Below are 27,951 nucleotides of genomic sequence, written 5' to 3'. Positions count from 1 at the left end.
CATCACAACCCGTTTTCCTTTAAAAAGCAATCTGTTTTCCTTTCTGGAGCTTAAATGTGGTGGCATTAAATGGCTGCTGGTGAAGCAGTTCAGATGGCCATGTTTCCCAGGGGGTTTCTCTGGCTGTGTTAACCCCGGGGCTGTATAGGGGCTGTATAGGGGCTGTAGGTCGGGTTGTCGCGGTAACAGCTGTTGCCATTGCAACAGGTTGGAAACCTGAGAAGGGCAAATGCAGGAGTTTGAAAAGCAGGCAAGGATGTGAGGGCTCCCCCCCCGTTCAGGAGCTATTGACTCCAAATCCCCTTGATCTTATTCTTCTCCTGGCTGTGCTGAACCCTGCGCTTAGGAGCGGGGCTCTGTGCTCCCCGCACAGGCGCTTGTAACAGCCCGGGGGTCTCCAGGACCCGCAGGGGATGTCACTGCCTCCTTCCCCAGGAGCCACCCCTGCGAGGCGCGGGGGGCAATCAGCTCCTGTTGACTCCGGGGTTTCCGACATCTCCCTGGATCAGGCCTCATGTCCAGCATCCCTTGCCAGAGCTGGGGCGGGGGCTGATGTAAAACAGGGGTGTCTCCCTAGGTGGGTCCTTGAGGGCCACCAGCACCGGCCCTTGCTGCCCATCTCAGGAAGGAAGCACCAGGGTGGGAGTCTGTCTGTCCAGAGGGAACACCCCTAATCCCCGCTGACACCTCTGGGGCTCCCGTGTCTTGGAGCAATTCATTTTCAGCTTCGGAGAACTGAAACTGTTTTGCAGGCATCCTGCCGTGTGGAGTGCCTTGTCACACCTTTCAAGCCTGTGCAGATCGTTTTCTGACGCTGTGTTTTTCAGCTTTTAGTTTTTAGAGGCCGAGGTGGCACTCCTGCAGGGGAACATGGGGCGGAAAGCCTTCAAAGCGCTGCTCCTCGCTTGGCCATGGACTCTCCCCACCGCCTTGCATGGTCCTGCAGGGTTGCAGTGTGGCTTTGCTGCCCATAAGAGGGACCTGGTGACAGTTCCTTCCCCCCAGGGAGCAATGCCAGGGTGAATTGCTTCATATTTTTGGAAGCCACAAAGCTTTGGGAAGTTCTGTAAACAGCCAAAACTTCCAGTTCAAGAGTGTATATTCCCTATGTATGTCAGACACCCCCGAGCATGTTACTTGCAAGCCCCACAGCTCTTTCCACCTCTTCTGATCCTCTCCAAGGCAGGTGCCTTCGTGTGAGCTCATGGGGTTTTTGCTGCGCCAGGGCTGATATTTGCTCTCCTCGGCTCAGGTGGCATATCGCGAGGAAGAGCGAGTGCACGGCCCAGTGTGGGCTGGGGTACCGCACCCTGGAGATCTACTGCTCCAAGTACAGCAGGCTGGAGGGGAAGATAGAGAAGGTCGACGACCGCTTCTGCAGCAGCCAGTCCAAGCCGAGCACGAGGGAGAAGTGCACTGGAGACTGTAATGTGGGAGGGTGGCGGTACTCGGCCTGGACCGAGGTAAGGGATGCTTGGCGGTACGGTAGACACTGTCTCCTCCTCACATGGGGCTGTCAGGCTGTTTAGGTTGCATACAGCGTATAGACATTGGCCACCGTGATTCTGCTTCCATTGCTTTTTCTGGAGGACACTGTAGTCCAGATCAGCCTGGTAGTCCTCATTTTCCACTGCAGTGAATTTACATTTTTAAGCATCCCAAGATCTGTCTTCATTAGGCTGAGCCCTGCTGGCTGTCTTCTCCCATCACAGCCAGCCCCGCTGGCAGGAGCCAGAAGGACATGTTACCATCAGTGGAGGACTTCTGAAATTTGTTTCCTTTACACTTTTTAGCAGAATACTTTTCCATGGTCAAGAATATTCCTGAATGCAGACCTAGCACCGGGCATGGTGAAGGGGGGCAGGCTGGTTAGAGAGAATTAATCTCTCCTAAAATGAGAACAAGTAACAGCCATTTGGGAGAACTGAAAGGCAACACTTGTAAAAGTAATAATGGGGTTATAACCCAAAATGAATTTGTGAAACTCATTGCCACGAGATTTTATTAAGCTTAGCAAGATTGGATTTTTAAAGGAATATATAAAGTAACAGCCTGTTCCTTAAAGTACAAATTGTTCTTCCGGAGGTTTTTTGCAGTCTCTTCACAGTCCTGACTGCAAGGGGGGGGGAAGGAAATAAATGGGCTCTCGGCCTGTAATAGAGTGGCAGAAAGTATTTACTCAGTGTCTTTCCTTCCCAGTGCTCCAAGAGCTGCGGCGGGGGCACGCGGCGGCGGCGAGCCATGTGCGTGAACACCTACAACGATGTCCTGGACGACAGCAAGTGCAGTCAGCAGGAGAAGCTGACGGTGCAGCGATGCAGCGACTTCTTGTGCCCCCAGTGGAAAACTGGCGACTGGTCTGAGGTAGGTGCTGGTCACCAGGGTGGGCTCACCCTGCTGGTCCTCCACCCCGAGGGGCTGGTGCAGACAAAGTGCCTGCAAAGATATATCCTTGCTCATCCCTCGTGTTTTATTTGCATAGCCTGCAAGTGCCGTGCCCTGGGGTGTGGTGGCACCATGCCCCCTGCAGAAGGTCTCCCCAAGCCTGTGCAAAGGGAGGCTTGAGACAGGCAGCAAAGCCACTGGCCTTGTCGCCACCAGTCAAGTGGCCGATTTCCTCTCTGCAAAGCCACAGGGGGTTAATTCCTCTCCAATCCTGCGGTAATTTCTCCCCAGTTTTTCCATGGTTCCTCTGCGGCTTTGGGAAGAAAAATACCTTCTGCCCTCATTTTTCCTTGAGATCATCCTCATGAGCCCCGGCAGCTCTGGCTGTCGCTGGAGGGCAGGATTTCACCCTACTAACATCTTGCTCAGCCCTCTCCCTGCTGTTTATTACCATTACCTCTTCTACTGCTGCTGGTGCCCTTTGCAGTGCAACAAAACCATACCTTGATAGCCTCTTCCCTGCAGCAGGGCCAGGGATGCTGAAGAACAGTCTTCAAAGGCTGCTCGTCACCTTTGTGGCCAAATAGCTCTCGTTTCTGTGAGTCACGTTCTTTTAGGAAATAATGAAAGCAATTAAATGGGAACAGGGATTGTTCTCTGCAAAACATCTGTCTTCTGGGTCGAGCTGCTGCCAGCCTGAGCCATGCCAGGGCAGTGGAAGAGACACTTACAGTCTGCGGGAGCCAAGACCCTTATTGCCCACACTCAGAGCCGAGCAAGTTTTTCTGCAAGCCTTTGGCACCCTGTTGTGCACAGCCAAAGCCCTGTTGGGCAGTGCTGTGGCTTTACCCTATGTCACACAGCTGCTGGAAGTAGAGCCTTCGTGGTCTTGTGTTGCCTGTGCTGACGGGTCCCAGCCTGGCTACGCTCTCCACACTCCAGCCTCTGCTCTGGACCAGCTCCTGAGAGCAATCCCATCTTGTTGCAAGCCGCTTGCTTGTTTTCCAGTGCACGTGGTCATTAGCTAAATAGCCGCCTCTCGGCACCAGTTTTTAAGCGGTGATTTGCAGCGGGTCTCCAGGTTTCTTTTTCAGCGCCGGGGCAGATGCTGAGCTGGCAGCGCATCTCTGGCACCGCCTGAGCTTGTGCTTTACTCCTCGCAGTGCCTGGTCACCTGTGGAAAAGGGCATAAACACCGCCAGACCTGGTGCCAGTTTGGAGAAGATCGATTAAACGACAGGTTTTGCGATCCCGAAACGAAGCCGGAGTCAGTGCAGACGTGCCAGCAGCAAGAGTGTGCTTCGTGGCAAGTGGGGCCGTGGGGCCAGGTACCGCAGAGCCACCGCGGGGCTCCCGGCCGGTGGGACCTGGGTGCTGGTGGCTGAGGCTGGGTGCTACCCTTTCATCCATATTCAGCAGCGTAACTGCGTTAATTGATTTGCACACCAAAGCAGCCCTCTGTTCGCCTGGGTTCAGTGGATGGGCAGTAATAACAGTACCTGCCCTTTGTGCTAAATTTAATCTGTGTCATACTAAATTGGCCGTGATTTTCAAAAAAGGGGTTTCCAAGGTTACACTACTAAATCCATATTTAGACACGTAAATACATGGCCTAATTTTCACAGAAAAGCTGCTCCCGTTGAATGGCTTTTGTTGCTTTTAATGTTTTCCAGTTTCTGGGTTGGTGAGAGTTTTTTTTCCTGTTAAGATACAAGTTGTTCATTTCTCCCGGAGTGTTCTGGCATCTCCTTTTCCACAGAGCTGTTAGCTCTTGACTTAAAAAAAAAAAAAAGAGGCAACAAACCCAGACCAGTTGTCCCAGTCAGACTTATTTTCCCATCAGCACAATTATTCATTAGCCGCTTGTGCTACCGTGGGGCTGACCAACCAATTTTAAAGGAGGATATGGTACAGGTTTTACCAGACTATGATTTACTGTGTGCAGCAAAGTAAATCGTTTAAATGCTCACACCTTCCTTCCCGAGGAAGCAAGTGAAGCATGCAAGGCTCTGGTGGGCACAGTGAATTAAAACTTCGACCTAATTTAAAGCTGAAATGCATGAAGTGGAGAGAAACCAGAAGGGAAGGTGCGTTCTATTTTTGCTGCTCATGCTGCATCCCTAAACACAGGCTGGGCTGATTAATACTTTCTAACTGAAGCAGCTACTCAGACCCAACACTTCTTTCTCCCATCTGTCCTCTCCCAGTGCACGACGACTTGTGGCCAAGGTTACCAGATGAGAGCAGTGAAGTGTGTCGTGGGCACCTACGTGTCAGTGGTGGATGATAATGAGTGTAATGCTGCAACCAGGCCAACAGATACCCAGGTAAATCTGTCCCATCTCCATCTTTTGCCAGCGTGCATACGGAGGCATCCAGGCTGCAGCTTCAGGGGATGTCTTGCTGCAGCAAAGGCTTGTCCTGAACGCCAGCCCGTGCAGAGCAGTATCCTGGTCCTCTAAGAGCTCGTGAGCTGAAGAAGCAGCAGTAGATAAATATGGGAAGACAACCAGGGAGTAGAAGGGTGCACTTCCTTTGGCTTGCACGGGGTCTGGGATGCCTGTCTGCATTCTGGGCTCGCTTGGCTGCAGGACCATTGCTGAGTGGTACAAATGACAACTAGGAGCCACCATTTCTTGTCTGCTGCACGTGACAGTGTAGTGTGTGGGCCAGCTGCAATTCCAGGTGCATCCCCCCTGGCCAGATAAATTGAGAAATGTTGCACACCCTTTGTAAATTTGCTGAAGAGGCTTTCCATGCTGTGTTTGCTGGTACTTGGAAGCAAACTTGTAAATTCCCATTTCAAGCAGAGGATGTGTCCGTGGTGTCTGAAGGACTTGAATAAAGCAGGACGTTACCGTCTATGTGTCATCTAGGGAAGTCGTAGTGCTGATGCCCTGCCCAGCTTCAGTCCTGCATGACTTCACAGAGTTTAACTAAGGCCACAACATTTAGGAAGGGGCTGTTTTTCCCATGTATGGAGGCCAGTTGCACTATAGTCAAGGGGTAACAAACCCACTTGCTGTCAGCCATCGCTTGGCGTGCACATCTCCAGTGTAAGTAAAATCACAGCAGTGCGGAAATCATTCATGCCATTAGTGAAGAGCTGCTCTCTCCCTTGCAGTGACGATCAGTATTAATTTCCTTTTTGGCAATGACTACTCGTAGGCTCATGGAGTAAAGTCATGGCTATTCATAATTTCTGTTGCCAGACCTCCCAGGAGGTCCAGACAGGACCAGAACCCTCCTGTTAGGCACCGTACCAAGGCTGAGCAGAATGACATGCCTGCCCCCAAAACCTTGCATGCTTAGTGTGTGGTGAAGATCAGCACGTGGATATAGGTGGTCTGGTGGGCTTGCAGGGAATCAAAGGGCTGCAATCAGCTCAGCAGCGTAACCTTTATTAAGTGGGCTGCAGGTCTCGCTCTGAAGGAAAGGAGCTTTGAAGGGAGATAAAGTTGCTGCTTTGCAGATGTGTGTTCATATCAGAATTCTCTTAATGAACTTTCATCTTTTGCCCCAAAAACATCTGGTTTTAATGCACGGAGATAGCACATGGTTATGGGGATCCCTACTGTAGAGTTCCTAATCAGTCAAAAGTCCACCAAGGTTCTGCATATGAAGCCCTTGGGGTATCGATAGCAAATTTTGCTGATTCACCAAGAGGACGCAAGGAGAAAGCCTGCCAACACACAAGCATGCAGGTCACAGATTTTCAAGACGTTGTGTGTGGTTGATAATTACATCGAAGAGGAGGTGGTTTAACTGAAACATCTGCAAATTCTTTATTTGCCTCTTTTTCCCTCATGTATTTCACGTACAGGACTGTGAAATAGCAGCATGTCCACCCCATCCAAATAGTCCTGAAGCCAAGAGATCCATATCGGGCATTCACAGGACGCAGTGGAGATTTGGATCCTGGACACCGGTAAGCGTGTATCATAATACTTTCAGGATTATTTTACAGTAGACAATGTGATATTTTTAAATGCATTTGATGACCTTTTTGTTCCAAAGCCCTTCTAATATATATTGGGAAACTTTCTAGTGGGGTGCTTTTTGCTCTTCCCTAGTGCTCCGCAACGTGCGGGAAGGGTACCCGGATGAGATACGTCAGTTGTCGAGATGACCAGGGCTCGGTGGCTGACGAGTCAGCTTGTTTCCACCTCCCGAAGCCGTCATCTACGGAAATGTGCACCGTGACGCCGTGCGGGCAGTGGAAGGCCTTGGAGTGGAGCTCTGTAAGCATCACGCTGTCTCTTGCAGGAGAGCCTTATAGACCTCGTTGCTGGAAACGTGTTTCATTAATCTGTCACGCTTGCCCATAACTGGGGAGATTAAGGTTTTCTGCTGTTCGTTATTAGCAATAGCTGTCTGCCTGATTTTCAAAGCTGGAAATGTGACTGTGTCTCCTTTTCCCACTGTAATGCAGTGCTCGGTGACTTGTGGTCAAGGTAAGGCAACGCGACAAGTGATCTGCATCAATTACAGTGACCAGCTGGTGGATAGGAGTGAGTGCGATCCAGACGACCTCCCTGCCACCGAGCAAGACTGCTCCATGTCTCCTTGTCATCCAAACAGCCATGACTACGGCAGGCCCATCCACCCTTTCCTCTATCCGGATCATCGCCTGAAACTGCACCCCGGAGGCAGCCCGAACCGAAACCGTGCACATATACCAGGAGGCAATCAGTGGAGGATTGGCCCCTGGGGTGCTGTAAGTGCCCTGATTTTCTTATTTCTGGTTTCTTTGTTTGGTTTTTTCCCCACTGGGCTAAGCCAGGCTTTTCTTAACGTCACCACTCAGGGAAAAGAAGGACCCTTCTCCCCTCTTTCTGCTCTCTGCTCACACAAACAAGTGTTGCAGTAGGGTGCAGGCATCACTTCCCAGCCTCTCACACCTCGTATCTCCAAGGATCTCCAGGCAGAAAGCTGGCGGCATCATTTTCCATGAGGCAAAGGCCAAACTCTGCTTCTGGGCTGTCTCCCGGGATGTTTACAGCTGCGCAGAGCTCTTGCCAAAGCAGAGCAGAGCCTTAATGCCAGTCCCTCTCAGTCCAACCAGTTTGCAGCGCTTTATCACGGAAGTCCCTAAAGGGAATTAAGCGCAAATGGGATGTCAAACACTGCATTAAAGGCAGTGGGGATTACTCACCTGCTTAAAACTAGGCTCATGTTTATTTTCTTTGCTTACTCAGCACCTAGGTCATTGCACTGCTATTAGTAATAGCTGGGTTTTGAAGTTAATAATGCCTGTTAGCTGTATTAAATTTCTAGCTGCTCATTCCCACGGTGCAAGGCGCTGGGAATGCAGAATTATTCCTGGACTCAGCGAAGCCGTGGGCAATTGTGTCTTTCAGTGCTCTAGCACGTGTGCGGGGGGGTTCCAGCGGCGGGTCGTGGTGTGCCAGGATGAAAACGGATACACCGCAAATAACTGCGATGAGAAAAGCAAACCCATGGAGCAGAGATCATGCGAATCTGGCCCCTGTCCTCAGTGGGCTTATGGCAACTGGGGAGAGGTGAGTGCGCCATTCATCCTGGGCTCCCTGCACAGGGGAAGGCTTTCATTAGCAGGTGGCTGAAAAATGGCAGAAGAGGGGGATATTGCGGTGACATTTATTAGAAAGACTGGAGCATGAGAGGCAGCTTCTGATAAATGAGTGAACCCTAGCAACTGCTTGGCGGTGTTTTCCGTTCCATTTGTCATGGGAAAATTTTCTTCCCAGGCAAAAGCAAATTCTACAAAAATTGAGTTTTTCTTTTTTTTCTTTTTAAGATAAGTCCAGTTTAAGTGAAGGCCTTTTTTTCTTAATAAAAACACTGCTCCCTTCTGAAAATTTGTCTGAGATGAGCAATTAGAGACGTTAGCCTCCAGTATCATGTTGAGTCTGGCAGTATCATTGTGGGGCAGCACGAACAGCTTTAGGAAGAGAGAAGCTGAAGCAGCTGATGCCCCATCTGAGGCTCATGCAGCGTTTGGGGGGGATTTGGCCCGAGTGGGTTGGTTGGGAACAGAAACAACCGTTTGGTCTTGAGAGGTGCTAGTGCTTCGAGCGACCGGTCGGCAGTATTTTTGCTGCCCAGACGGTGATTGCTCTGTCCTCTGCTGACTTCCAGTGCACGAAGCCATGCGGGGCAGGGACAAGAACACGGCTGGTGGTGTGCCAGCGCCCTAATGGAGAAAGGTTTACGGATCTGAGCTGTGAAATCCTTGACAAGCCACCGGATAGAGAGCAGTGCAATGTGCAGGACTGTCCTAGAGATGCTGCCTGGAGCGCTGGTCCTTGGAGCTCGGTACGACCATAAACTCTTTCTCTTTGTGAACCGTTTTGTGGATGTCCCGTAACAACAGATTTAATTTGCTTCAAACCAAGGTGCTAATGCTTCGTGTCTTAAAACTGCACTTAAAGAGGATTATTGACAATATATTCAGAATAACACCTGTTCAGGAAGGGCTTACATTAGGGGAGCTCGAGTCCTTTAATTTAAAAGGCACTTTCTGCTAAGTAGCCACTTTTGTCCGTTTTATTACACTCTGCAAGCGCTGTGCATTGTGAGTCTTGGTTCTGAGTTCTTTGCATATGGATTTAAACCTGGCATTTAAGCAGTACATTTCCATTGAAGTTAAATTGTTCTGATATTTAATGGTAATGCTGCACTGTGCACCTACTGGTTTACCAGTCGCGTGTTCTCTGCCAAAAGCAAGATGACAGGGGAAAATGTGTACTAAATTGCATCAACTCCCAAGCATGTACAGGTGTATAGGTGTGTGTGCGTGTCCCTACCTGCCCCCACACGCAGCTATATAGAAACACGCATGCATTCACACCCGTGCTCTATTTCTGTTCCTGTGTATATATCATATGAGTGTGATGCATTGTGCAAAGGCACCTGTAAGCTGTTCTCATGCTTCTCTCTGGTTCTGGAGAGTTATTGTCTGGCCTGATCTCCAGCTGCTGCTCTAGATACCATTAAGTCAGCAAGGGATCAGCAAGGTGGTGGAAGGCTTAAAACCCTGGGATTTTTCTAATAACAAAACAGTGTTACAGACGTATAGCGTATACAGACAGCGGAGTTGTCTTACACTGCTCCTTTGCCGCTGGAGGAGTCTGCTACAGAGATGCTCTTGCGATGGCAGAGCAGCCCTGAGCCAGGGGGCTGGGATGCTATTTTGGGTCCCACGGCTTTGAAATTCTCCCTGCCCAGAGCAGCACCTTCTGCTCGGCGCGGAGCCCCGGTGCGCCAAGGCGAGTGACGCCTGGGGCGCCTCTGGCATGCTGGAATCCACGGACCTGCCGGTTTTGGAGTGGCCTTCAAACAAATGTCGACCTTTATTGTGTATTTTGTTATAAAAGCATTTGAAGAAAATTTAAAAAAAAACTTAATCTGACTCAAAAGCACTTTATAGGAAAACAAAAAAAGAGGCCTGTTTGTAATGTATTGGACTTCCTTAATTGTCATGGTTTGAAAAGTCATCTTGCTAAAAGGTAACCGCACTCTCGTTTCTGTGGGTGCTTTCAGTAACGCGGATGCCTTCAGTAACGCTCCTCAATGTTTTTACCATACCTCAGTGAGTTATGCAATAGCCATAAAACTGCTGAACTGGTGTTTTATACGGTGCTTCACCAGTACAAGGGACAGCGATATGAAATATTTCATTTGAGGTGCTAATGTATCACTTGTACGCTGATATAGTTGGTGCTAAAAATGAGCGAGGTGAGCTAAGCAGAGCTAGCAACCTGTGCGGTGGCGTCCCCGCAGAGTTACCGGCTGGGAGTTGCTGCCAACCTTTGTTACCTGTGCTGGACCATTTGCAAGAACCAAAGGTGTGGACAGAGTTGTGTTGCATTTTGATGTCGCTCAGCGTTCAGCCTCTTCACAGCTCTTCAGGAGCAGGCTCCAGGGCTGCGTCTGCTCCTCTGTGTTGGAAATGCAGGGTGCAGTCCTGTATTTTGGTTTGGGGTGGGTTTTTTTAACCCAGGAAAAATTCCCTTGACTCTACTAAGTTGTGTTACCCTTGGTGGGTTGTCCTTGCTCGGTCTCCTGGGAGCGGGTGGGATGTCAGAGGGTAGGGGCATCCTATCCTGCCTGCGGCATCTCCTCCCAGCTGCCCGCAGGGCTCGCAGACCCCTGGCCTCCCGCAGGTGAAGGGGCTGCAGTGCTGAGCCCCAGTCGTTGCCACAAAATGACTTGATTTTTCAGGTCTTGCTACCGAGGTGTCATTTGGCTCTGAGGTAGGGGACCCCGGAGCTGTTTGAAGACTGTATTGTGTCTATGGGGTCAACAGGGCTTCGTGTCCCTCCTGCAAAATACTCCACATATATGTCTACCTCGTGCTACTACTGTAGGTAGTAACGTCCAAATTTTTTTTCTTTAGTGTGGTATCACCTGGATTTGCTTTAGCTCTGTCGTTGGTTGCAAACATCATTCTGTAGCTGTACATACTTCATCTGTTGGGATGGAGTGTCACTACCATATTTTTTTGGTCACTTTTGAAACAAGAGTATAGTATTAGCTGAAACTTTTCAGCAGTATGGATTTATGTATTTATGTAAAAGTGTATTTATTTTTCCAATATTGTTATTTAATTTTATATAAATATTGCATACATTTACAATGTTTAATGTTAATGTTGAACAGTGAAAATTAAAGACAAGTAGAATGTAATCATAAATGAATTTGTATAATGATTTCTTGAGTCTTCTGCTAAATTAAGATCATATACATAGTTTTGGTAACTTTTACTGAATTTTCTGAAATGGTACTGCATCTTTTGACTTGCTTTTCTTTTACTTGCTTTGTTCTCCAACAAACTGTCATTCTCAATAATTAAACCAACACAGTTAAAAGTGTCTGAATTATGAAGTTTGGATAACTAATTTCTTGCAAGCATCCGATTGACTTAGCTTCACTCAAGTTTAGTGAAATTAGTACTATAAAATACACACAAATTTAAAGCAGAGGTAGTCTGAAGAGTCCAACCCTCAGTCCTCAGGTGAAATTCCACTGGGATTTTATACAGTAAACAAATGATTTTATCTGGCTGGTTAAATCCAGGTTTTAAAGAGAAAATTAAATTAATAAACAGATTCTGTATGTAAATGGTAATTTTATAACAGGAGACTGGTGAGATGCCTTGTCATTATAATGTATGTTCAAAGAGGACTAAGAGGAGGTGACACTTTTTATTTCCTTGCTTATTTAAGAACATGTATTTAAACACTGCAGAATTGTACACCATGTGAATAGACCTGACCTTTTTATTAAAATAATGCTTTAGAAAACATGCAGAGACTGTCACCAGGATACAGAGAGTGGTTTTTCTCCTCTGAATGCCTTATAGTATGAACGCAGATCTCCATACATGCTCTCGAATACCGAGAGGAAATCTCGCCATGTTCCCCGGAACGAGGGAGATGCTCACGGAGAGTATTATCCATCACTTCACTTAACCCAAGGCTGAACCCACTGCCTTCGGAGCAGATCTGCTCCTTGCAATAACCTCCGTGGAATTTTGATGCTGTAGAGTTACCATAATATACAGCTGTATCCTGATACAATTTATGAATAATGCTGAATTCATGCATTCATTGTCATGGGCTTGTCGTTCTTTCCGAGTTAGGAAACAGGCACAGATAAGGTAAAACAATTATATCTCACAGCACCCTGTCCTGGTTCAGTCGGGTGAGTCATCTGGACTTCACTGCAGTGGGATAGTAATCATTTGAATTTGACTTGTGGAAAATCAGTGGGTGGATGGTTTTTAGGGTTTGATTTTTTTTTTTTTTCTTCCTAAAGACTATTATAATTTTAAAAGTAATCTTTGTCAAGTACTTATCGCTCTTGGGTATCAAAAGTTCTAGCTGCTAACGCAATGGTTGTGTAGCTCTTAGTGCCTGCAAAATGTCGGTGTGTGCTTCCCAGCTCTTTAGCGAATAGGCAGAAATGCCGGTATCTTAGTCTTTGAGGGGCTTTTGATCTAACAATGAAGAATTGGAAGCTTAGCGTAAAATAATTAGAATATTAGCTGGCTAAGCTCCAAACTCTGTAATTGTCGATGTGAATTCAGGTTTGAGTTAGGGCAACGATGCCGTAGCCCCCTTAGCCAGAGCTGGAAGCTGCTGGCATTGATGGCTTAGCAGGGTTCTTCGGCTGTGCACAGGGATGCAAGTAGCGGCAAAGGGGCTCTGGACTCGGTGGGAAGTGGGAGGACTGCCTGGCCAACATCTGTCTCGGGGAGCTGGCACTCAGGAATTTTAATCTTAAAATTGGTGTCAATGGAAAGTTCACGTTATTTGTATTTAATTCTGTCAAAGCCCCCAACATGTTGTTTACGAAATGCCCTCCCCATGAAGCTGGCTGAAAATAGGCCGTTCAACAGCAATATTCTCCATGTCATTGTTCTGATAATATTCTTAGCAGGCAGGATGTCAGCTCTTGCTAAGACAGAAGTGATAACCAGGGGCAGATTTGGTTGCAAGTGTATATAACTCTGCTGTTCTCTTCCTCTCTTCTGCAGAAAATGAATTTGCTGTGACAGCAGCATTAGTGAGCTGCTGTATGATTCTTTACACATGTTTTTGCAATAACAAAGCCATCCTTGAAAATTAAGTGATAGGCACGCTGAACTCTCAGTCACTCAGTGATTCACGTTGCTTTTTCTGTCCTTCATTCATATGATGTTGGTTCAGGCTCTGAGACTGTGACAGCAAGTCTGTATTTCTCTGTAGTGCCAGGTATTATCAGAAAACTAATAAAAACAATCCTACCCTGAGAGCCTGTGGGGGAAGGACAAATGTTGCTGCAGAAGAGGAAGGCTGCACGTACGGTCCCAGCACCCATAGCCCAGGCAGAGGATGCACTAGGTGGCTTGCATGCCTTTAGAAAAACGGATAGAAATAGATGCCTTAGTGAAGATTGAATAAAGCTGATCCAGACCAAAATGAGAACTTGGTAGCCTGTGGATATCCCCAGCCATCTGTCTGAAACTGTCTCCATCTCAGAGCTGTTTACTGTACACTTAGGCTGGCCCACCAAGGCTGTTGTCCCTCTTGGGTTCCTGGCTGTCTCCCTTCTAGGATCGCTCAGACCGACTGACTCCAGGGACTGCCGGTTCGGTGTGCTGATGAAAGGCAAGAAGTTGTCTGCTTTGATTCCCCGGTCAGGAAAAGGCCTTTGACAGTGCAGACCTGTCTGCTTTTGTTTTAAAAAAGCAAACCAGACCCGTTTCAGCCCTTCCCTGTACCCCCTGCTGTGGTCACCTGTCCAGAGCATCCCACCACCAGTGCCCAGCTTCAGCCACCCTCCAAAACTGCAAGTCCCTGGGTGATAGCTGGCGCCAGCTGTCTTACCATCCACCTAGTCACTGTCTCGTGCCCTTCTTGGAGCTCATCCCAGAGGGTAAATGCAGTTGGGATTTTGTTTGTGGAGTTTTAGCCCGTTGCTTCGCCGGGGCAGCAACGATGGATGTTTCTGTGGCTCTTTCCTCGGCTCAATGCCCACCATCGCTGCTGAGACTCAGAGCCACAGCTGGTGGCTCTAAGCCAGTTAAAGGTGGGTGAAGCCAGTGGTGCCCAGTTGCCTGGCAGAGGAACATCACTTTATTCATCTCGTGCTACTCTAAAATCTCCAATTTTTAGTTTCCTTTCCATTTTTGTTGTTTGCCTATCATCACCGGACATCTTTCATTGCCATTTCTGTTTCTCATTAGATAAGGAGAACTATATAGGTATACTTTTGCTATCGGTTCTGCTGTCTCGTATTTGCTAGTGTTGATGCTCCATGAGCGGGAAAACAGCTGTGGAAGCCCATCTGCTACACCCCAGGTGAGGGACCACCCTGCGGCACTGTGTGCTTAACACTGTGCCTGCTCTTAAGTGCTTTGCTGGATCAGCTCCTCGCAGGACTCATTTCCTGCAACTTAATGCTCAGCTGCCGCAATCCACGCTCCTCCCTTGCAGGCACCCGTTAGTCTTTGCACCTGCTGTGATCTGACCTGGTGGTTAAATCTAGTGTCTTTTAGTCTGATGGAGAGGTAAAAGGAGCGTCCCCTCTAACCTCCCTTAATCCAATGACGGAATGCTGGGGAAGTGCCAGGGTAATGAGCTGCAGAGAATGGCCAGTCTCCTCTCCTCTCCTGCCACTGCCAGGACAGACGCAAGCTGGACCAGTGGTTGGACTCAGGAAGGTTATTTTTTTGTATCTTGAAACTTTTCTCTTTCCCCCGCCCCCAGATGTTGCATCCTTTCCCAAGTTCCTCAGTGCACTTTCCCGGTCAGAGCAGGTAACTCTGTTAGTATTCACTGATGTTTCTTACCACGTGTAGTCCAACTCATGCTTCTGTCCTAACTTACTGTAAAATACTTGCCTTTCTCCTCCCAAAGAAGTGCAGTGGCTGTTTGGCTGCATTTGGTGTGCCTCTGTTGTTGCCTTTTTGCACCTCCTCTCTTACGCATTTTCTCGAGGAGATGGTAATTTTCTAGGCTGCACACAGCTGGCCTGAACTTGAACAGCAAGTGGTGGGACTGCTGTTGAGTGATGACGGGCTTCAGTCTTGGTTGGCCCACCCGTGGCTGCTGGCTTTGTAAAGTCTGCAGACCTCCTATACACGCACATATGCACATGCTCACACACACAGGAGAAATAAAGCAATAAATAAAAGGGCAATTGCTGGGAACATGTCTCCCAAAGCACCGGCTTTGAGTGCACTAATTGAAATATGCATTAGACGCGTTAGAGCAGTAACACGCTTTCAAGGATGAGCTGTGAAGTTCAGCATCTTCAAGCAGACCCCTGAGCGGGGCGTTGGGAGGTCTGCGTGTGTTTTTGCCTACATTCCACATTCACGCTGTGTACCCCAAACTGCAATAATTGCTGTTGCTCATACCCTAGGGATTGCAGCATTTAGAAACAAGGATGTGTGATGATGAGGGACACTAAGCACAAAGACATTTACTGTGTTTCTAACTTTTCTGGTGACTGATTTGTGCAGTCATTAAGGAAAAACAATGTAGTCAATCTTGTTCCAAAGGCACTTAATGCTCTATTCATGTTTTAATTTTTACTCGCTCACAGGAGCCAGCAGCATGGATGAAAATCTGTCTGATGCCCGAGACCGTATGCAGGCTGACAAACAGTATTTCATCCCTAGTGCATTAAGCCAAGATTTTTCTTTATAAAACCGGGGAGCAAGAAGCAGCCCAGCGCTCCTACAAACCCCCGGTGTGATGCACACCTGTGCAATAGGGCTGACATTCCTTGGAGAGCCCTTCACTTTGTGTTTCACTCCATCCCACACGGAGAAATCCTATTCTTGAATGGGACTTCTAAATGGCATTATAATACAACTGTTCACTAAAAATATGAAGTGTCAGTTAGCCTAGGCTGCTTGCTGTTTCAATTGATACTTTCTTAAAAGTGCCACAGCATGGAAAATAGGCTTCATCAGTGCCTTCCACATCCCATTATACCGGTGTTCTCGGGTAGCTCGCACATCTCCTCCTAATTTGAGGAAATGCCATCTAACACCTCCTTCCCTAGAGAGACCTGCAGTGGCTATTTGAGGGCTTTTGCTGGTTTGTTGTTCAAGTTAAATAGCGTGGAGCAGGACAGGGACGCAGCTTTTAAGGCAGCTTTGTGTGTTCACAGCCCTGCTGACTTCTGCACCTGGTGAAGTCTTTGTATGGGATGTGACAACAGGGCAGCCGAAAGAGGGGGAGATGTTACTTACTAGGTGGACACCATAGAAATGGCTTCTCCTGTTACAGTTACCTGCTTTTCTCACGTATATCCTGTGAGGTTTCCCAGCTCAGGGAAGTTCTTGTATTGATTTCAGTGCTCAGAGCCTTAAATCTTGCAGGAGTTAGAGCCCAAGAGCATCCTTTCCTCTGGGGCAGCCTGTGCTGCTGGAGGAACGGGCTCCAGATGCACCAGTGTCTTCTTTCTGCTGCAGCAACACATCAAGTTGTACCCTTCCTGTTGAGAAATCCCTCCCCCCCTTTTTTTTTCCTCTTTTTTTTTTTTTTTTAACCTGTTGTGAGACATCATCCCAAGTCCCTGGCCTGTCTCTGTGGCTTGGTTCAGTAGCAGGAAGGTGAAGGTTTAGTGGATTGTTTTATTTCTCCCTTTTGCAAATAATCACTTGGGAAACTCTATGCCTCTGCCGCAAAGCTGAGAGCAGAGCAGCCGGAGGACAGAGACCCCGCGTGCACTGCCCTCTGAGCCAGCATGGGTGTTCCCTCTCGCCCGTGCCCGGGGCGAGGAGCGCTCCTTGGGGACGCTGGGGCAAAGCCTGCTCTTGTGCCTGCCAAGGGCTGCTCTCCCGCTCCAGGAGGGCTCCTTGGGACTTCCACAGCGGTTCTGGACAATGCTTACAGACATACTTGGACCACACACTCCAAAATCCCTAATGCTCATGTCTTTTTTTCAATCCTCCCATTTCTCTGGGAAGTCAGCACCAATTAAGTACTTCTAAAGTCTCTTCCAATCTGCAGTGCCATACTTTGGTTTGTTTTGTTCAGGTCTCTGGTCCAGTTGCCCTCCCTTGAATGTAGAGACCACTCTTCCCTTTTAAATGTGCAAGAATCAGATGTATTTTCTGGCCTCGTGTGCTCTCAGCAGCCCTGTGTGTTAACGTATTGCTCCTTCTTACAGTTTTGCAGGAAGGGAAAGCCCGGCTGGGTGAATCCAGCCCTGTGCGCCACGTTCCCACCCTGCAGGCATGGTCTTCTCATTGTGCCGATGCAGGGGGGTGTGAGACCACGCTAAAGGTAGAAGGAACAAGATGTCAAAGCAGCTAGGAACAAATATTTCCTAAACATCTCCTGAAGCGCTACAGCCACTGGAGAAACCATAGCGTGGAGCTGCACCCTTGTTTTAAGCCTGTTGCTTGTCTCACTGAATCCAAGGGAGTTACCTGCTAAAATACCTTGCTGTTGTGAAGCTAATTAAGTTAGTTAGGATGCCGCAGAGCCTCTTTTGCTGGATAACACACAAAGGCTCAGGCATTTTAAGACTTCTAGTAAAGATTCGGCAGGCGAGGAAGGATCCAGGCTTTCCTTGGTGGTGTGTCTTCTGATGTCCTTTGTGTTCGAGAGACTGCAGAGGTACAGATGTCATATGGCTGTGATTTCAGCATCTGATAGCAGCAGTGTAAGTTACAGTAAGAGCTGATGTATACTAGTAGGATGCTGAAATGTAACTATGAGGGTGTGTGGTTGGGCTCTGCATGCAGCTGGAGAAGTTTGCTGACATCCAGGAGCGCAGCCCCTCATGGAAAGGGGGTGTAAAGCATTGTAGGGCTCTGTCATTTTTCTGCTTTATTTCATCCAGCACATGTTTCAGCTCAGATTGTTGGAAAGGATGAACGAGGGCTTACTTATGAGCGCTTACTTTCCATATAATCCTTAATGTGTGGAAATCTAAACCTACAAGGATTGATTTTAATTTCCTCCAAAAAGTTGCTCCTGGCAGAATCTGATAAAGCCGTTTTTTGTCTAATTTTTCCCAGCCTTGCCCTTGGTGAGCTATCAGAGCATACCTATCTTTAGGAATTCATTCGGTGATCACCACAGCTTGCATTCATTATCTCAAATACCTCCCAAATCGTTGGCTGATGCATGGGGGCCTGGAAAAGTGGTCTGACAGCATTTTCTGAAACTTTTCACTTTTGGGGGAGAATGTCCCCAGATTCTTGCTGGTGGTTTGTTTTCCTGCCCCACGTTGAGCTGCCTGTTCAGTGCAGAAAGTTAACAAGAAGTGGAGCCTCTCCATAGCTCTTGACTGCTCTGCGCTGCCTCTTTCTTTTCAACAAGATTTGCTAATTTGTGCCCAGGGTTGTTGAGTCCTTTAGGTGCCAGACCAAGCTCGCTCCCAGCCTTCAGCCTCGCAGTGGCACGGCCGTGACACAAGCTCCCGGTGCAGAAGAGCAGGTCACGGTCTCCTGCAGGAGGGTCAGAACCTGGGCCCAACCAGACAGAAATTTTGTACAAATTTTTAAGAGCTGTTGGGGTACACATTCTGGTTTTTACCTACTACCAGCCCGGTGAATCAAGTAGCAACCTTCCTGTGTTAGAGAGGTCTTAATGAACAAGATGTATCCTCATCTTCTAGAATGTCGGAGTAGGAAATGCAGCAAGGGTTAGTTTAAAGCAATTTGCACATACTTGGTAAAACAGAATGATCTTCGTCATTCCTGAACTCTGAAACAGAAAACAAATTTCTGTGGAAACAAAAACACAAGCTTGCCGCTGCGCTGGAGCAGAGCGATGCATTGCAGGAGAGATTTAGCATCGTGTTCTGACCTTTCTGGAAACAGTTGATATGGAAATATTTTTGTCATATTTATTTAAACTTTTTTCTTGCATTTATTTAAACTAGGCAGTATATTTATTTGAAAAAATCAGCAGCATGCCAATCCCCAGCTCTTGGCATGTTAACAAAACTAATCATGCAATAAATGTAATACTCTTAAATCTGTGCTCATATGCTTTGATCCTAACGCTATTGGGAAAGTCCTTTTGTTCTTATGTTCTGCTTCTCTATGTAAAGCACCAGGTGTGACTTGTGGTAGTTTTAGGAGATAATAAAGATAATAAGAGGAAGGTTTACGACAGCCTTTAGTGTAATGGCTATGGCTGATTTTTGAAATAGTACTTCTCTACTATTTTATGTGCCATACTCATCTTGTTTTTTTTTAAGAAACAACACAATGTGTTGTTTTCACACCATCCTGCATGCCTGGCTATCCTCCCAGGTTCACCCAGGGGTGCTATTTGTTGCCGTACCTCTACCAGAGGCTGGAAACAACATTTCAGAGACACGTTTTCAAGCCCTTGAGGGGAGGCAGAGGCAGGCAGACCATGGGCATGCCCAAGTGCATGTGATTCTTGACTCTAGGAAGCTGGTGAGTGAAAAACGTCAATACAGTACCTTGGCTACACCTTCAGGGCTGGATTCAGAGGCCATTAAAACCAGTAGAAGTCTTTCTGTTGACTTCAAAGTGCCTTGGATGAGGCTGCTATTCCACAGACAGCCACCCGTCCATCCCCAGTACTCTGAGGTATTTTCTACGGGAGGTGGGGGGATAGGAAAGAAATCAAGAAAAAGAAAGAGGAATATGAAAGGAGTGGTTTTATCTGTGCTTTTCAAATGTTTTAAAGAAGGCAAGGTCAAAGCTTACCTCACTATGGCACTGTTATTGATAGATACCATAAGCGGGCGGCAGCGTTTGCAGCGATGAAGAGTTCTGCTAATGAAATGCAAAGTTTCTCCAGGGTCCGAAATAAATGATGAGGCTGATGGCAGTAGCTAGGTGTATTGCTTCCCTAAGTCACGTGGCGTTGAGATGAAGCCCACTATTAAGTTATTTTCTGCATGTGGCTCACATATGCTTAAAACCTACATGCCAAATAAAAGTTGGAAATACCTGAGATTAATTAGAAGGCAGTTATGAAGTAGACTCTTTGCAAAGAAATTTTCAGTCTCCGATACTTGGTTACATTAGCTTATTCAACTTCTCTTTTCTGTCAGTGCAAATGAGATCATAACTCACATGTGCATGAAAGCAAATGAGTGGTTTAGATATAAAAATGCACAGCTGCCTAACTTTGATTTGTATTAAAGACAGACATAGAAATTATTAATTCCAGCGTCTTGAGAATTACATTTAAGTGATACCAAAATTAGGCAAATTAAGCCTCAACCTCTGCGTGCACCAAGGTATGCATGCAGTCTTGTTGTTTGATAGTGGGATGGCAAGATAAATGGCAGAATCGGGCTCCACACCAAAGTTAAGCCGTTTGTAGAAGGGGGATAACAATTTTGGAAATGACTAGCACCATATTATTTGTGACATCAAATATTTATCAACCAACTTCAGGTCCCCAGAAACGTCCTGACGTTGTTGCACAATGTGGTTATTCTTCCTTTAGAATAAGTAGCAGATCCAATGGATTTTTTAAATTAGAGAAAGATGCACTTGGCTGTACGGGCTCGGGATGTGGGGCAAGAGAGAGTCCTGTTCAAGTGTGTGAATTTACTCTCTAAGCTTTGGCTGTCACAGTAAAGTGGCATCAACCTGCATGGAGAGCGCTAACTGAGGAGCACTCGAATTTTTGCCGAAGTATCAGTGCTGGCATTTAGTCCAAAGATAGTAAATGGATGAAAGTATTAGAAATTTATAACTGGGTTTGGTAGGATTTGACATTTCCTTCTTGCTGCTGACATTCATTGCCTGGGGAGAGATGTAGAAAGAATGAAAAAATGAATTTCTGATGAAATTTGAAGGCTTATAAAAATAGGATAACATTAACTCAGTCTTTTTTCTGTTGATACGAAAGAAAAAAAGTTGAAGTTTCTGAATCTGGGTAACTCATGAAAGTCTTATTTTAGAACAAGGGACAGCATTTCCTCTGTTCCTCAGTGCAAGGTTGAACGTTGCTCTTTGGGGGTTTTGGCTGTCTTGAAATTGGAGCTGGGCTCCGGAAAACTCAGGGGCGGCCATCCCTGCCACAGGCTCACCTGGCTTCCCGCCTCTCGCAGAGGAGCATCATTAATGGCCCTTAAACCCTACTGATGGCAGGGGACGTCAGCTGTAACGGTCTTGCAGCAGGAAAACAGCCTTTTCCAGAACATTGCTTATGCAAGTTTTTAAGCAGCAACGTCTGATCTTATGAGTTACATCCATTTCTCTCCACGTCAGTCTGAACTTTTCCATTTTGGAGCAAGTTACTCCTCTCTCCCTCATTCTTTGTGTACCTCTTAACACAATAGGGGCTGAACGAGTTGGAAATAGTGCTGTAATTTAAAATAATCACAGTTGTCAATGCATATGCCAATTCCTATTCTAATGGATCTTCCAGAGGTGCTACATATATAAATTGTAGTTTTTTAGGTTTCAACTGTATTCATAGGCTGGGAAGAGCTTGGGCTGTAATTTATTTCTTAGGAAATATAGTGATGGAGTGGCTCCAAAACGAAGGAAGAAGCCTCATCTCTGAAAAGAAAGCAGAACATTTTATATTGAGAGATGGTTGAAACAGTGTGTTTGTGCTCAAGGATTAAACCAGGATGCTTGTGACATAGTATGTAATGAATTGCATAACAGGTAATGAAGAAATTGAAGCTGAGTCTCTGGTGCATCATGCTGAGTAAGAGGCTTGTTCTACACGAAACTGTCATATTAAATTCTTGTCGTGATTCCAGACCCCTTTGATTCCTAAATCTTTTGGAGGAGACTAATCTGAAATCAAAGTGAAGTTGCTTGGGGTTTGCATGCCAGAAGTGGTCACATTTGAAAAAGTTCAGTGAACCTGCAGAGGGAGGTTGAAATTAGTTGCTTCACTACAAAGCTTACAGCTAACGTACCTGCTGATTTGCTTTTTGCTTTGATTCTTCAGGCTCTGCCTTCTTGCCACCTTCTGAGTTGTTTTCAAAATGCATAAATCTTAAGGATGAGCATGTCCTGGTTTCAGTCTGTTTAGTTAAAAAAAAAAAAAAAGGTAAATCAGTCTACACTGGTAAAACAAACATGAGCTCTAATACCAAGGACATGGAAAGACTGCATTTTTCTCTTCTGCCTTGTCCTTTGTGCAGTTATTTCCCTCTGTGAAGGTGTATATCGCGCTTTACTCTCCTGATTTACCAACAATTGACCTCCCTTTGTACCAAGGTAAATGGAAATGGTTCCTTTCAAGTTCTTATAAGTAGATACTGAGGGCTCCTGCCTTGGTCCCTGTAAGATGACTCTGCTTCTTTGAAACTACTGGAGCAATGCCAGGAATGTTTCAGTCTGTTTAGTTAAAAAAAAAAAAAAGGTAAATCAGTCTACACTGGTAAAACAAACATGAGCTCTAATACCAAGGACATGGAAAGACTGCATTTTTCTCTTCTGCCTTGTCCTTTGTGCAGTTATTTCCCTCTGTGAAGGTGTATATCGCGCTTTACTCTCCTGATTTACCAACAATTGACCTCCCTTTGTACCAAGGTAAATGGAAATGGTTCCTTTCAAGTTCTTATAAGTAGATACTGAGGGCTCCTGCCTTGATCCCTGTAAGATGACTCTGCTTCTTTGAAACTACTGGAGCAATGCCAGGAATCCAGCCTGTTGTCCCTGCTGAATGTCAGCTGCTTTCTCGATTTTGATATTGGCATTTGGGGGGGCTTTGACCAAGAATATCATGCAATATTAAGTGCAAATGGGAGCATTTCCAGTGGTTAAATTCTGCCCTTCCGTATCCCCCTTAAGCTTTGTGTAGGCTGCCGGGGACCCGGGGATGTGCTTTTTGGTCCAGTTAAAAGAAAGTGCCCTGGGTAGCCGTGGCCTGTGTATAACCGTGAGGATGGCCCTGCGTGAAAGCTGATCTGTTGTTACTTTATATTTACAGTGTTCTGTCTCCTGTGGAAGGGGCCAAAAGCACCGCAATGTGTACTGTTTGTCAAAGGAAGGGAGGCATGTAGAAGAAGATTATTGCAAGCACCTTGCTAAGCCCAATGTGCAAAAGAAATGCAGAGGGGGCAGATGTCCGAAGTGGAAAGCAGGAGATTGGGGACAGGTGAGATGCGTTGTATACCCTTTTGCACCCTTTGATATTCTTCCTCCATCCAATTGGTTAGAAGCTGTTTTTTCCAGCACTTCTGTCCTTTTGAATTTTTCAAGGGTAGAAGTTTTAGGCCAGACCCTCGGGTGGCGTAAAACAGTGTAGCGTCATGCGTAGCAGTGGAGCAGCACTGATTTGTACCAGCTGAAAACATGGCAACTTGCTTGTAGTATCTAACTGAAAGCAAATTCCTTAGTATATAATAGTAAGGAGAATCTATTTATTGATGTTTTTAATATTGTTATTATTTAACTATGTCACATCCCAGGGAAAATCTTCCTTAGTTTTGAGAAATCTGAAATTAATTTTATTATCAGCTTCCTGGGAAAGCCTAAAGAACAATTCGAGCTGTTGATTAAAAATGCTTTTCACTACCTTTTGTTTCTTAACAAGCTCATCAGTTAATTTTGCTTCATTAAAAAGTCAGACACTGATGCACAGAGCAGAGGCTGCTGGAAATGTGAAAGTGCTTGGAGTTATTAAGCATCTTGTTTACTGAAAGCATAGCTTGAGTCCTTGTTTTCCTGAAAATAATGTCTTTGTCACCACCTTGAATCTGCTGCATCACATTTTTATCTCTGAACCGTGCTTTTCCCTCTACCTCATTAGTGTGCTAATCAGCAGAATTATTGAAAATCCCAGACTAAATGAACTGTTACTTGTAAAACATCATGTTCTCTTGCGGTCGGCCTTCCAAATAAAGGTACAAAACACCAATTCTCACTGTATGCGAGTTCCCTGAAAGATAAACCATTAACATCGCTACAGGCACCCGTGCAAATGTTAGGACTAGGACAGCATAGTCTTCTTTAACGTCGACTATTAAAAAAGACAATAAACCCACTGATGTTCTATGATTGTTTTCAGACTTGTATTTGTTTTCAATGCTTACCTTTGCATTTATAGGGTAGCAGTATTTGCCATTATGGACAGCAGTATTTGCCATTAGGTGTGTAAAGAGCCAAGTGCGCATTCACCGTGGAGGTTCAGTTACTGAGGTCTGGGTCCTTTACCCAAGGTATGGCTGGGAGCACCCAGGTAGCCCTGCGTAGCCCTGTGAAATGCACAGTACTGAAAATTAAGTCAATATGATTACCTTTATTACCTGCAGGACTTAAACCTCCATTTTATACAGGAAGCTAGACTGAAAAGAAATGCGAGGCCATTAGATAGTCTTGTCATATCCGATTTGTACCTTATTTAAAGTGACTGCTCCTGAAAGCAATTTTTTACAGCTAGTATTGTAAACATAATAATGTAATGGTCTGTAGATTGCATTAAAATACGCTAATGTTAATTGATAAAAAGTGTTTTAAAATTCCCAACATTCCACCACATGAACGGAGTTAATTTTATGCAAGTGGAGAAAGAAGCCCAAGCTAATAGGAGGATGAGGTGATTTATGGCCTGAGGTAATCTCTTGTGACTAGGCAATTAAGGAATATTTGTATGCTAATGATAAGACTAAGAATAGGCAGTGCATTTCCAGCATGCGGGGTAACTCCTCAGCCCAGGTCCCTGATGCTGTATGTGCTCAGCCAGCCGGCATCGTGCTTGGGGAAAAAATAAAGGGGTAGAAACACCCATTCTGCAGTATCAAACTGGGCTTTTTAAAGCCACGTGAAATGCTCAGACATGGCTTCCTTGCGTCCTGATCCTTACTCGTGCTGGCAGCATTTCTTTGCCTGCGACAGATGAAAAGCGGGGCTGTCAGAAATTTGGAGCACCGCCATGGCTGTCCCTGCCAGAGGTGTGCAGGGCTTGCATGGCTTTGCAAAAGATTTAATGCCTCAGAGCCGAGGTGGATTTAGGTGCTGAACTTCTCATTAAGACTATGAAACAGGCAGGGGTTTGGCACTCTGAATACCCGGTAGGTCAGGATCTAAATGGGCGCGGAAACTCCTGTGTCAGCTTCCCCATCACCGGTGGCACTGTGGAAAATAGGGAGCCATGATCAGTTTGCACTTAGATACTACCAAAAAAGCTTTCCGAAGGTCTAATTGCCTCTGAAAGATAATCCCAACGCTGAGCTGCTGTGAGCTGGGTGCCTTTTGTCCTGAGTAAACCAACAAAAGTCTGCCTGAGAAATAAAGCAAGGTTTTCCCGTAAAAGTGCATCCTCCTTGTTGCCATATATGCACAGGACCTGTTGCATGTGCCTTTAGGGTTTTTTTCTTTTCCTTTTGGAAAAAGGAATGATTAAAAAAGTCAGGATTAAAAAATACAGGAATGGTTTAAAAATGAATCCCAGCCAGCTGAGCTAAGCGCTCCGCTTCCAAGTTTTTTTCTCTCTGGATGTTTTGTATTCAGAGGCTGGGTAATTCTTTTCTAGATTGTTATGAATCCACTTTCCTGCAGCCAGACATTTTTAATATATCTGTAATAATCAGAAGGGAAGAAAAAAGGGTTTTTCTCCAAGTTTTAAATGTGCTTGTGTCTGCACTGAAATGTCAGATTTAATGTGTTTGCATCTCCTAACTAGTATCAATTACGGCCATTTACCTTTCACTTAGCAAAAATACCAATATTTATTCTGCTGTCTGGTATTTACACATTTCAGCTACAGGCTGAAATCCAGCCCCATCTAAAAACACAGGTAGAGCATCAAGTAGAGCTTCTCCATAGCCAAGCTGGCACTCGGCAGTTTGGTGATTGACTTTCTCAGTGGAGAAAGGAGCACTCCTCGGAAAATGTATAGACTCCATAGAAAGGGCAAACAGGCTGCCTGGTCATGGCATTCCCGTGGCATCCCATAGGGTAATATGTAAGTACAGCCCAAGTTCGCTGCCCCCAGACTGAATATCTTCTAGCAGTGTCAGCCGGCTGTATTTCCCCAAGGTAGACACAGGTTGGCTGACCGGTATTCTGGATTAAAATAGCCAGGATGAAAATGGTGTTAAAACCTACCTTTTCTTGCCTCTGTAGCAGAGCATAATGGTGTTATTTTGAAGCCAGCCATAAATCCAGCCAGAGCCACAGCAATACTAATGCTGCAGCGCAGGCAGCAGGAGGAAGCACCCCACAGAAGGAGATGCCTCCGCCCGCTGAGAAAACTCCCGTGGCCCCAACTCACCAATTTTCGCCCAAGCCGGGTGCAGCCATTGTCCCCTCCTCAGCAGGGCTCCGTGCTCCGGCAGCACCAATACCCTCATGGGGGGGGGTCAGCCCCACCGCAGCCCTCCTGTGGCCCCAGGGCTGGGCTCACCTGCAGTTTCATCTTCTCGAGCTGGGGCCGTGCTGGAATTTCTTTCTCCCGTGCTGTGGCTGTCTGGCATTGTGGCTGCCCTGGGTGTCTGGCCCACCAAGTGCTCTTAGGAAGCCTGTTCAGCTAGGAAAAGCCTCCCCTACTTACACTCTTGCAATTAGCCCAAGGAAAAGCTATTTGCTTGCTTGCTCACTTGCAGAAGGGGAGTTCAAATCTCTTCCAAGGGATAATATGGTACACGGCAGCCCTGGCCTGGAGTCTTGGGGGGCTCGCTCCCCCACTGTGAGTCCTCCCACCGATTCAGTCGGGGTGCAGCATTTATCCTAGTGGGCTTACGCGGGGGCAAAGATTCACCCCAAGCACCCAGTGAAATGAGTCTACGGCTTTGTCTGGTGCCCTGCTTTGCCCGGCACGGCCAGGGACCAGCCGCCTCCTCCCCAAACCCACTCTGCCCGGGTGTCACATGCAGCACAGCCCCCTGTGAAAGAGCCACAGCCTGACTTGCCCTCCCTTATTGTAACGTACCCGGGCATGTGCTTTTTAGGTGGGTGATAAATGCAAACCAAAAGGCGTTTTAGAGCATGGTATGCATCCTGGTGTATATGTTTCTCCAAGTTTGTGGCCATTATTCAGTTTAACTGTCCCCTATGGAATGCGTAGGACAAACAGCGCTGTTAATCACAGGGAGGCGGTGCAGCATATGGGAAGCATTCGCATCACCAGTGACAGAAATCTCACTGCTACTTTCAAAAGTTACACAAAAAAACTCCCACCCTCTTACAAATATCTGGAGCCAGGCAAATATTCACAGTCAGCTTTTCTTTGGTGCTTTTGGCTTTGTGGGATGTTCGGATAGTAAAGCAAATGGAGCATTACAGAGGAATACTCTGTAGAAGAGAGAATTGCCTTCCCGTTAGGCACCGCTTAATTCCCTGCCTTCAGAAGGCTCGCTTTTATGGGTATTGCAATAACAGGCTGTAAACTTGTTTTCTTAGTTCCTGAGGTATTAATAAGGTTGTTTATATTAATTGTTAATTCAGCAAATAGTTAATCATAATAGCTGTGTTTTAAATGCATCCTTTGATTTTTACATGCTTTCTTCTATAAATGCGATTCTTTATATTCCAAATCTATGTCATATACTTTAAGATCTAGCCGGGAAGAATCCATGCCAGTGAGAAGTTAAGTACTGCTAGACATATTACAGTGTGCAGTCACAACAGTAAGAAATGTTGCATGAAAGAAAAAACAAGCTGTTAAAAGCATTGTAGTGTAGATAATAAGTTGAAGATGTCTGAGAAACAGAGAAATTCAGGCTTTTCTTGCTGTGCCTAGGAGCGGGGAGAAATGTGCCCACAGTGTAATGAAGGAAATGTGAAATGCAGTTAATTTAAAAAAAGACATTTGTTTTCACAAACAGTATGCCCCGGCTTGTGTGCATGTGCATGTTTCAATGCATGCTGAAAGAAATCCCAGCTGTATCATACCTTTACCTCTCTATCGCTCCAGACTTTCTTCTATATAATTCAAGTTTGCTTTTCATTAAAGTCCACTCCAGTGACACTTGTGGCATTTGATATATTTTGAACTATTATTTTTTTGAGCCGAGTGCCTGATAAGTAATACACAGAGCCTTGTCGCCTCTGGCGTGTTGCAATGGTTTAGCAGTGCTGCTATCTCCAGAGGTTTTTGCAATATAAATCCTGTCCGGGAAATCCTGACCCCGCTGAAGGCAATGGCAAAAATTCCCACTGGGTTCAGC

At 46.3% G+C, this 27,951-nt stretch overlaps 1 protein-coding gene across 1 annotated transcript in view; it reads left to right on the top strand.

Moving 5' to 3' along the window:
* ADAMTS9 (ADAM metallopeptidase with thrombospondin type 1 motif, 9) overlaps window positions 1-27,951 on the top strand; it is an 82,218-nt gene that overhangs the window by 37,377 nt on the left and 16,890 nt on the right. The window contains exons 19-29 of the mRNA XM_009329501.1: window positions 1,253-1,463; window positions 2,200-2,364; window positions 3,549-3,713; window positions 4,593-4,712; window positions 6,209-6,313; window positions 6,459-6,626; window positions 6,818-7,102; window positions 7,746-7,907; window positions 8,506-8,682; window positions 22,773-22,940; window positions 26,734-26,773. Coding sequence (XP_009327776.1) covers window positions 1,253-1,463; window positions 2,200-2,364; window positions 3,549-3,713; window positions 4,593-4,712; window positions 6,209-6,313; window positions 6,459-6,626; window positions 6,818-7,102; window positions 7,746-7,907; window positions 8,506-8,682; window positions 22,773-22,940; window positions 26,734-26,773 — 1,766 coding nt within the window. The remainder of the gene's footprint in view (window positions 1-1,252; window positions 1,464-2,199; window positions 2,365-3,548; window positions 3,714-4,592; window positions 4,713-6,208; window positions 6,314-6,458; window positions 6,627-6,817; window positions 7,103-7,745; window positions 7,908-8,505; window positions 8,683-22,772; window positions 22,941-26,733; window positions 26,774-27,951) is intronic.

This window comes from Pygoscelis adeliae, unplaced genomic scaffold (genome assembly GCF_000699105.1).
Source record: "Pygoscelis adeliae isolate BGI_AS28 unplaced genomic scaffold, ASM69910v1 Scaffold148, whole genome shotgun sequence".
Lineage (NCBI taxonomy): Eukaryota > Metazoa > Chordata > Aves > Sphenisciformes > Spheniscidae > Pygoscelis > Pygoscelis adeliae.
This window is presented reverse-complemented; position numbering and strand designations above follow the sequence as displayed.